Below are 11,019 nucleotides of genomic sequence, written 5' to 3'. Positions count from 1 at the left end.
GTTGATTATGGCTTCAAACGTTTGTATTGTTGCTCTTGTTGATTGTGCGTAAGAGGTTGCGTAACTACCGCCGATTTTAAAAACCGGGGCCCTTTACAACTAAGGCCCCTAAGCCCTTGCTTAATTTTTTATATGGTAAATAACATTTTGATTTTCCAATTGGAAAGTTTTCTTCTAAACTTTTGTGAAAGCACATCCCATGCTTTAGTTCTGCTTATTTTTTCACCGACCTGTAAACCCAAATAAAATAGGTTGAATTCTCGGAGCTTGAAATTCTTAAATTAGATTTTTAGAACAATATATGGGTTTTAATATACTACAAATAATATATATTTGTGTTTAATTTATATAAAAACTATGTTGAATATCTTTTATTTATTCTTAGCAAAAAGAAAGGTTAACAAAACAAGATGACTAGGACAAAAAATTATAATAATAACTAATTTACAGCTTTGACTACAACCATCAAAAGCATGTCTTCATATGTAATAACAAGTAGGGTCGATCATTTTATTGGAAAATTGAATATTGAGAATCATTTAATTGGGTATTTGTAGTTTTATGTATCTTTCTTTATATTTGTTTGTTCAAACCCAAAACGTATATGTCAACGAGAGTGGGGCCAAGGCAGCAAAGAGAGGTGCTTTTGTGGTTGAAACATACATACACCTAATGACGGAGGTGGCCACCGTGTGGTGGTTCAACACCACCGTCCCCACCATGTGATCATGTTTACCGCGGCGGTGCAATGGTGGGGTTTGGATAATTTGTAAATTTTCTTATCATTCAAAAAAGCAAAAATGTCATTTCTGTCTTATTGTCATATATATATATATATATATATATATATATATATATATATATATATATATATATATATATATATATATATATATATATATATATATATAAAAGTTTAATTGAGAAAATAAAAAAGATTGAGAATGAGGGAATCATTCTTAGACAATCATTTATCTAACATGTTCAAATTAAAAAAAAAATGCACGTGTCCATTTTCATTAAGGGTATCTTTGTAAATTAGCAACTTTTTACATAGAACTTACATGTTCGTTGTTATCAGTTTCCAATTTGATGATATCTTTAGCTCGTTTGAATCGGATATGAGGAATTCATTATCAAGATTATTTTCTTTATATAAGTCGTTAGCAATTATACGTATTCATTCCATTAATCGTGAAGTTTCGCATCTGTGTTTCAGTTTTCTACTTTGTATTCAGTTTCCAATTTGATCAGGTATGTATATCGTTTGAATCGGATAGATCGGAGTTCATTATCAAGATTATTGCTTTTTATAATTTGTTTGAAATTACACTTATTATCTTCGTTTTGGAGTTGTTTCATCGGATTTCATTATCAAGATTATCAAGTTTCGAATATGTATTGAAGTTATTTCATCGGATTTTTGTTAAGTAGTTTGAGATATTTATTTCAAATCGGAGCTAATTTAATTTTTAATCGGATATATCATTGTAGTTTTTACGCTCTGAACTGAGAGAGATTGCTTAATTACATCATCTGATCATATATGATTTAAGTTTCTTTCAGATATTTTGTACGTTGAGGTGAAATATATTCGAAATTAACTAGGTTTTCATCTTTACGACTTTTTTTGTGAGATAGATTCGATATTAAGATTGTTTTTGTTTATTTATATAGATATTTGGTGTATTATGTCGAATTCTAGTGTTATTGATGGTGATTTGTATTCTTCTATGAGTGAGAGTGAAGAAGAAGATGTTGAGAACTCATTTTTTGAAGGTATCAGTTATTGAATTATTTTGTTGTTTTTAATTTTGTTGATTATCATTTATTTACATATGAATATGTTAATATGAATAAATTGTTGTCTTATTCATATATGAATAAACGTGTGATAATTGTAATTTCGAATTTATTATTATTTTCGTTTTATTCATATATGAATAAGTTATGTTTTATTTTATTTATTTTGAATCCTCATGAATTTTATGTATTCATATATGAATGTTTTATTCATATATGAATGTTTTTTGTTTTATTTATATGAGTTTCATGTATTCATATATATTATTGTTTTATTCATGCATTATTATTTTAGGTGGTGAATCTTCAAGTTCAGTACATGATGCGCAATATTGTGATGATATAATTGGAGAACATGTCTATAAGCCAGATGTACCTGTTCAACTTATTCCATTTAAGGGTTTAATCTTCAAATCATTAAAGTTGGCTATCAAAATGTATTCTGGGTATGCTGAAATTGGTGGTTTTGATGTTAGACTGAGCACACAGTCAAGGTTTGATAACAAGATTATAAAGAAGAAACATGTTATATGTAATCATGGTGGTAAACAGAGAAAGAAATCTTGTGACACATTAGGTACAAGTGGTGTTAGGAGGAAACGAAATTCAAATTCAAGAGCTATTGGTTGTCAAGCAAAGATTATATTTGAATCTGTGTATGGAACTCCAGATTATAAAGTTTTTCAGTTTGACGAACTTCACAACCATCCACTTGAGAAGAGAAGCGATTTAAAAAAAGTGAGACAAATGTCATATTCAGAAAAAGAGTTTATTGTGCGTGCTTCCACATCAAAAATAGGTCCAACTATGGCTCATAAGCTGAGGGCAAGTCTGAGAGGTGGGTATGAGTTTGTAAAGCCCAAAGTAGTTGACTATAAAAATTTAAGGAGAGATATCAACAGGGTTATTGGTTATAAAGATGTCCAAATGATAGTAAACACATTGAATGACCGTCGAGCTCACTATCCAAATTACTCATTTGAATTTAATTGTCAAGATTAGGGATGTTATTCGGGTCGGAACCGAACCGAACCGAACCCGAATAAACCGAAAACCGAATAAGGGTAATTGTATGAACCGAAAACCGAACCAAATAAGCAATACGGGTTCGGTTCGGTTCGGTTCGGGTATTATTCGATTCAGTTCGGTTCTGACCCGAATAACCCAAATAACATGTAGAAGATGATTAAGGAGCCAAATAACCCGAATAAACCGAATAACATTTACAATGTGATTATAAATATTTTATTTTGTATGACTTGAATGGAGTTTGATCATAGTAGAAACTAGAAAACAACGATGATGAGACGATTATTTTTTCCAAACGCAAGGGCCGACTTTTTTTTTCTTATCGTGAATGGACTTTGAAGTTTGAACTTTGAACCGGTGATGATCGATCAATGAGTCCAGGTTATCGTAAGTCGCAAGGGCAGTAGCCGCAACTGTCGATCAAAGAGTAATGTCGCAAGGATGAGAAAAACCTCAATCGATCAAAGAGTAATGTTGTCGACTCGTCGATTTGGTGTAATATGAATGATCGAATTCGATTGCGTTGATTTTTTTGGTGTATTACGTGGGTTTTGTTGGGTAACGATTGATAGAAAAGAAGATCGAATAAGCAATCATGTTAGGAAAAAAATGTGACTTTTCATATTCGGTTCGGTCCTTTTGGACCGAATAAGCCCTTATTCGGGTAACCCGAACCGAATAACCCGAAAACCGAATAAGTCGTATATAGATACCCGAAAACCGAATCGAATTGCTTATTCGGGTCTAACTCGGTTCGGTTTTCGGTTCGGTTCGGGTTTTCGGGCCAAATTCTCATCCCTAGTCAAGATGTGTTTTGGACTGTATGTTTTGGGCTGATGAAATGGAGAAGACATATTATGCTGAATTTGGTGATGTTATCTCGTTTGATGCGACTTTCCGAACAAACAAGTAAGTTATTCTATCTACTTTTTTTATAGCTTATTCATATATGAATATTTTTATATTCACTTATTAATACATCAAAAATTGACTTTAATTAACATTTTTTTTGTGTGTTAGGTATCGAATGGTTTTTGTTCCGTTTACTGCTATTGACCATCATAAAAAATCGGTTACTGTTGGATCTGGGTTGCTAAGCAATGAAAGCATTGAGTCTTACTCTTGGTTGCTTAAAGCATTTCTTAAAACTCATGGGAAAGAACAAACACTTATTTTAACCGATCAAGATGCTGCAATAAAACAAGCTGTTGAGAATGTGTTTCGTAATTCAAAGCACCGATTATGCATGTGGCATATAATGAAAAAGTTGAAAAAAGGTATTATTTTAATATATTTCAAATATATTACTTATTAGTATATTCATTTATGAATATTGATTGTTATTTTACTTATTATTATTTATTCATTTATGAATATTTTTGTTTTAATACAAATATCAGATGATTTATTTACAAACACAGATTTTAGAAAAAGGTTTTCGAAGCTTGTTTGGGACATTAATATGAAATCTGAAGTTTTTGAGGTGAAGTGGGGTTTGCTTATGAAGGAATTCAATCGTGAAGACACAAGATGGTTTAAAGACATGTTTACAACACGTGATTCATGGATACCTGGATATTTTAGTGATATTTCAATGTGTGGTTTGAGGAAGACTACATCGAAGTCAGAGAGTATGAATTCATTCTTTAATACATACTCAGAAAGTGGGAACTTACTTTTGAATTTCATGATGAATTACGACACTGCCATTCAAAAGCAAAGGAATACTCAACGAGAGCTTGATAAGGAATCAAAGAAAACATCATATAAAATGCAAACACCTCGAGAAACAGAACTACAAGCATTAAAGGTTTGTACAAGTATATTATTTTTTGAGGTGCAAAAAGAAATATATAAAGCATGTTTTTTCTGTACATACTCATATGTTGGTATTGAAGATGGTTGGGAAGTTTACATTGTGGAGCACAACAACAGTAAAAGTGAATTTAAAAATGAATTTAAGGTAATTTTACTAGTTTTTTATGAAAAATGTAATAATATTCATATATGAATATGAGAATATTCATATATGAATATGAGAATATGAATATATGAATATCAATATTCATATATGAATATATGAATACATGAATATATGAATATATGAGTGTTGATATGAGTATTCTTATATGAATGTAAATGTGTAAATTTTGTTTTTGTATCAGGTTGAAATAAAAGTTGAAGAGAAAGAAATAAATTGCAGTTGTGAACATTTTAAGCGTATAGATGTTTTATGCAGACATGCTTTTACAATAATGTTGAGATGTGGTGTTAAAGCAATTCCTGAAAGGTACATTTTGAAAATATGGAGAAAGGATGTGATATCAAGAAATTATCGTTTTAGTTCTGTTCAATCCGATTCAGGTGATTGTGAGAATGTAAAGCTAGTCAATGATTCATATTATAGTTTTGAATCATGTTTGGATATTGTAAGAGATGACAAAAAGAGATTGGCTTTGTTTGCTGAGAAACAACAAATGTTGTTGAAGGAATTTGAGAGTGATTATATTTCTCCTGGAATGAAAAGCAAGACAGATGGTGAAGTCGTATGCAAGCTTTTGGGTGTTACTATTCCTATTCCAGAAGAGATTAATATTCATGTTCCTGAAGTTCAAAGCAATAAAGGTTCTGGAATCAAGAAAAGAATTCCAAGTGCAGGTGAAGTAGCATATGAAAATTCTAAAAAAGAACATAGAATGTGTTCAGGATGTGGAAAACGAGTTCCACACAATTTACGTACTTGTCCAGAAAGAGTCGGAGCTACTAAATTAGTAAAAGACAGTTAGGGATTTTTTAGTTTTTTTTAATGTTTTTTGGTTTTATTCATTTATGAATATATGCAGATAAAAACAATAAACAATAATATTCATGTACGAATAATACACATTTATATTGATATGGTAAATTGATATGTTGATATTTGTTTTTTAAATTACTATAAAATAAGTTATATTGATATTGTAAATTATTCATAAATGAATACAAATATGTGAAATTTGCTATACTAATAAATAAGTAATATTCATATATGAACTTTTTTATGTTAATATCTGAACTTTGTTATACTAACATATTACTTTGAACTTATTCATAAATGAATATATCATATTCGTATTCATTTATGAATAAATAAAAATAAACTTTGAAAATATTTGAATATAAAAAAATGACATAAATAAGCAAACTTGTTTCTACTAATAAGTTAGTTATATTCATATCTGAAATTTGTTATATTCATATATGAACTTTGTTTTACTGACATATTACTCCTAATTTAATCATAAACGAATATATCATTTTTGTATTCATTTATGAATAAACATAATTAAACTTTGAAAATATTTAAATATAAAATTTTTTTGACAGAAATAAGCGAAGTTGTTTCTATTACATAATCATTCAACACAAGATAATAAAAGCTATTCATAAGCATTTCACAAAATATTAAAACGAACATTTAACAAACCATCTAAAATTTGTTTCGCATAATCGTCTTACATGTACTTCAAATCCATTCATCTTCAACACAAATTGTTCTATAGCATCACACTTCATCACAAGCAATCATCAATATTCTTTTAACCTTTTTTGAATTGTTTGCATAGCCTTGTATGCATAATCAGTACGCACTTTGAATTCAACTTTTTGATATTTTTCAGCAAGATCCAACACCTTAGCCTTCAACATGTTAATTTCAGAAGTTAGCATTATGTGTGCATACCTTTTCCTGAGCTTCTCTAAAGTAGTTTGTTGGATTTCACTTTCTTTATGAAGACCTGGTTTCCACTTTGAGAGTGATTGTCCCATATAGGTCTCCATATGTCTCATTGCAAAGATTCCACAATCAACTTTTTTTTTTTAACTATTCTCCATGTCATTTCAAGTCGTTGGGGTTTGATACTTTCTTTTGAGATTGCATTTGCTCTTGGATGGTTTATTTATTTTAAGTATCTCACAAACAAATTTTTCTGATCATTAAATAAAATAAAAGTTAGATATGTAATAAATTGGTTCTTTTATGTTGTTGTGAATTGGGTACATACCAAAGGTTTCAATAGTACTCTGTATTTCCCTTCATAATCCCCCTCAACTGCAATGTTGTCTAGAATTTCAATTGATGGTTTCTTTAAGTTGTAGACAATCACAAAAATGTGAGGACTTTTAACAACTGGAAAGAATACATGTTTTTATGTATATAATGGTAAGTATTTTGTTGATAATATATATATATATATATATATATATATATATATATATATATATATATATATATATATATAACAACTTTAATTAACATACCATGTCAATATCTTTTATGTTCAAGATTTTTTTGTACCCATTGGTACTGTCATGAAAGTTCTCCTTGAATTTTTCATACTTTCTTTCATCGGAGAATGTTGAAGTTAGATAAGCAGTCTGTAACCAATATAATCATATGTGAATTTCAGTTGAATATATATAATTATATTAAAGAATACATCATATTTTGTATAATCATATGTGAATTTCAGTTGTAAAAAAATATAATATTCATAAACGAATACATCATATTGGTGTATTCATTTATCAATAAGGAAGGAATTAAGGTTATAACATAAACTTACAGAAACTCCAACTTTCAAGAAGAGTCTATATGGTGAATTTCCAAAATCCCTTTCTAGTTCTTGGTGGTTAAGTAAATCAGACCAAGTGTCTAAAACTTCTCCAAAAATCTATGTGTTTGCATATAGACTTTCATAACTGCTCTTTCTGTTATATGACCATATTTTGTCTGGACAACCACATCTCTGCAAATATATAATCAAAATGTCATAGATTATTATCTATATAATAATCATATATGAATGTATATAAAATAAAGTTACTTACGATGTATTGCCTTGTAAGTTGAACAACCATTCACAGACAATACTCTCCTGATGTGTCAGTTTGGGTTTTGTGTCGGTTATTCTGCATTTGAAAGGTGATTTGAAAGCATCAGCAAGCTTCTTCTCTCTTGGTTGGTCCAGATCATGCTCTGATGGTCCTACTTCAATAGGAATTGATCCAGAGATTGGATTTGGATTAAAGCATTTTTCTTTGCTAATCTGATAACAACCTTCTAATGGTCGTCTTTGATTTGTTTCTTTGTAAGTGGTTTTTTTGGTGAAGATTCATTAGATTTTTTACTTGAAGTTTGATCTGAATCTTGACTAAGAGCTAGACTAAAGCTTGGATGAGTATCTGCATGCCAGGAGATTTATCATATAAATAGTTGTAAGTTAATTATAATATTTGAGTTTATATTTTAAAATGTTTATCCAAATTGTTACCTCCTTTATTTCCTTTTTTCTTGTTAGCTTTTTCTCCTTTCTTGTTTTCATTTTCTGACTTTTTCTTTCTTGAAAGATAAAGAACTTTGATTAAGTAATTCATATGTGAATAAGTAATGTATTCATTTATGAATAAGTAATGCATATCATTATTTATGAATAAGAAATATTAAAATTTTATTTTTTTGTATATTGCGTTATTTATTTGTGAATAACTTATTATATTCATTTATTAGTGATTCAAATATTTACCTTTATCTTTTGCATTTCCTTTCTCAGTTTCTCTATGTTTATCTTCACCTCCATCTTTCGTGTTATTAGCTTCTGTTCCTCCTTTATTTCTATCTTCAGAGTTTTCCTTTCCTAAAACATATACATCATATATGAATATTTTTTATTTTTTAGTCATTTATATAGTGTATTATTCACTTATGAATAAACAATGTTATTAAAAAAATCAATATAAATATTGTAATATATTTTAAATCATTCATTTACCTATATCATCTCCCTTTGTTTTTTCAACTTTTGTTCCTTGTTCATGTACACCTTCTGATTTTTCCTTTTCTGCAAGAGTATTAGTTTTACATGTACTCATTGGTGACCCTGGTCAAAATTTAATAAACAAAATTGTTATTGTGTATTAATATTTTTATATATTTTTTTAAAATAAAAGTAAGACAAAATTTACCTATATCAATATCATCCAAAATAGTTTTCATTTCATGGTCATTCCAGATTTCATCTTCTTGACTATTTAAACTAGAAATTTCAATTCCAAAGACATTGTCCATAATGTTGTCAACAACTTTATCCAACAAATTTTCATTTTCAGTTTGTTGAATAGTCTCTTCATGATTATTTGTTTCTTCATTATCATCAGCTTTTTTCTCTTCATCATTGTCATTTTGATTGTTCTTTCCATCTTTCTCTTTTACTTCAGTTTCACCTTCTTTTTTATTATTATCTCCATCATTCTTTATTCTTTCATTCTCCGCTTCATTTGAATCAAGCAAATAATTCTTCTGGTTGACTTCCATCATTATCATTGTCTTCTTCACCATTTCCCTCTTTATCTTCATTTTCTTTTTGATCATTTGTTTTTTGACCGATTATTGGTGTCAAATTGATTCCTTCAAATCTAGTTTGATTACTTGGAAATTCAAAAATAGTTGTGCCTTCTGTTTTTTCTTCACCAATTATATTTGTCATCTTTTCTTCGAAAATCCTAAAACTTTCCTTTTTAGGGAACTTTGTTATCGCATCATTGAGCTTTGAATTCAGTTTTTCCTTCATCCTCTCGAAACTATTAAGCATTTTAGATATTTTTGATTCATATGCCTATGTAATAAAAAGAAGTATGATTAGAATTTAATGTAATCATATATTATTAACATGTTCAAACTATTTACCTCAACAGAATGATCTTCATCTTTATCAGAATCACTGTCTTCGAGACTGTATCTCCTTCATCTTGTTCATTAACAAATTCTTTTTTTAATTCTCCAAGTCCAAATCTACCTTTTTCTTGTTCAAATGTCTCTCGATATCTAATCTTCTATGAACTCCAATAACAAATTGTTGGACGTTTATGTGTTACTGTTAAAGCTTCTGAGTGGATGTTATCAGCATAGAACAACTGCAAATAAATGATAACTAATTGATAATCATATTTGAACAAGTAATATTATTTTTTACTTATTCATATATGAATAAGTAATGTAAAGCATTACGTGTGAACAAATATATTTTTCTTATTCATATATAAATATTTGCTATTAGTTTATGAATAATCAATATTATTAAAAATTAAGTATAAACATTATATTAACTTACCACCAAGAAAGCTGAAGGTCCAACAAAAAAGTTGGTATCTGAGTATGGTATGTATGAGTTTTTTGTTCTGACAAGACAGTCCAAAACATAACTGCACCAGTCTATGTTGCTGATATATGTTTTTCTTGAAATATTTCTCAAGGGAAACATGTTGCATCTTCCCATTGATGTTGACTCGCAAAACTTGTTGACAAAAAGAACTAAGAAGTTCAATTTGAAATTGAAATCATCTTGTGTGGTAGAAACAATAACATTTTTTATTGCACTCAGTCGGATGATTGAATCTTTTTTAAATTGTTGCTTCCATTCATCATAACTTATATCATCCTTAGGCCATTGATCCAGTTGTGTAAGTTTGGTTCCACCAATTGGTATGCCCAACATGTCATGAACAGAATCTGTTGTTACTTTCAGTTCCTTTCCTTCAATATCTATCACCATTCTCTCAGAATCAAATTTTTGAAGAACATAAAATCCCAGCTTCAGTAGTATATCTGTAATTTTCATTTTTAACAAAGCTCCAAAACCCATAGATCTTACAGATTATTTTTGTTCTTTGCTCATCCCAAGGATTATAGATAGTAATGCCTCTGGTGAACATCTATTTTTCATTGAGTAAAATTCTTTTACCATTGTTTTTTTTTTGTCTTTTTTGATTAGTGACTCCTTTCTTTTTTGCCTTCTTCGATGGATGACTACTTTCAAAATTAGAGTCTGAATCTTGTAGTTGTTGTTTTTCAGGAGTTTTCCTTTTTGATGGACTTTTTCTGCTTTTATGCTTTATTTTCTTTGGTACTTTTGTTTCTTTTTTATTTGGGAAATGAAAACATATAATATTTGAATAAGTTACTGATATATGAATATGATATATGCTCGTTGATTTATTAATATTTATTTATTACAAAAATATAACTAATATATACAATTTTATTTATATATGAATATATTAGATATGATAAGAATTTTATACCTTTCACATTTTTCCTCTTCAAATATGTTTCTATCATAGTTGTGAGATCTTTATCATAAATACAAATCT

General features: G+C 28.8%; 1 protein-coding gene across 1 annotated transcript; it reads left to right on the top strand.

The window, feature by feature from the left end:
• Positions 1–3,673: 3,673 nt before the first annotated feature.
• Positions 3,674–6,204, top strand: LOC145089884 (protein FAR-RED ELONGATED HYPOCOTYL 3-like). The gene is made up of 7 exons (XM_079028270.1): positions 3,674–3,741; positions 3,853–4,109; positions 4,233–4,652; positions 4,731–4,795; positions 4,998–5,603; positions 5,676–5,732; positions 6,199–6,204. The coding sequence occupies exons 1-7, from the start codon at positions 3,674–3,676 to the stop codon at positions 6,202–6,204; spliced, it is 1,479 nt and encodes a 492-aa protein (XP_078884396.1).
• Positions 6,205–11,019: the final 4,815 nt, after the last annotated feature.

The sequence above is a fragment of the Lactuca serriola genome, chromosome 2 (genome assembly GCF_051521515.1).
Source record: "Lactuca serriola cultivar US96UC23 chromosome 2, Lser_US96UC23_V15, whole genome shotgun sequence".
Classification (NCBI taxonomy): Eukaryota; Viridiplantae; Streptophyta; class Magnoliopsida; order Asterales; family Asteraceae; genus Lactuca; species Lactuca serriola.
The sequence above is the reverse complement of the archived record's forward strand: the minus strand, read 5'-3'. Positions and strand labels throughout refer to the sequence as shown.

What these genes read in the sequence shown, in the direction of transcription:
- LOC145089884 (XM_079028270.1), top strand. Translation starts at nt 3,674, where the DNA reads ATGGAGAAGACATATTATGCTGAATTTGGTGATGTTATCTCGTTTGAT. An exon ending in AATGAAAAAGTTGAAAAAAG is followed by an intron (nt 4,110 to 4,232) that starts GTATTATTTTAA and finishes TACAAATATCAG; the next exon opens with ATGATTTATTTACAAACACA. An exon ending in AGCATTAAAGGTTTGTACAA is followed by an intron (nt 4,653 to 4,730) that starts GTATATTATTTT and finishes TTGGTATTGAAG; the next exon opens with ATGGTTGGGAAGTTTACATT.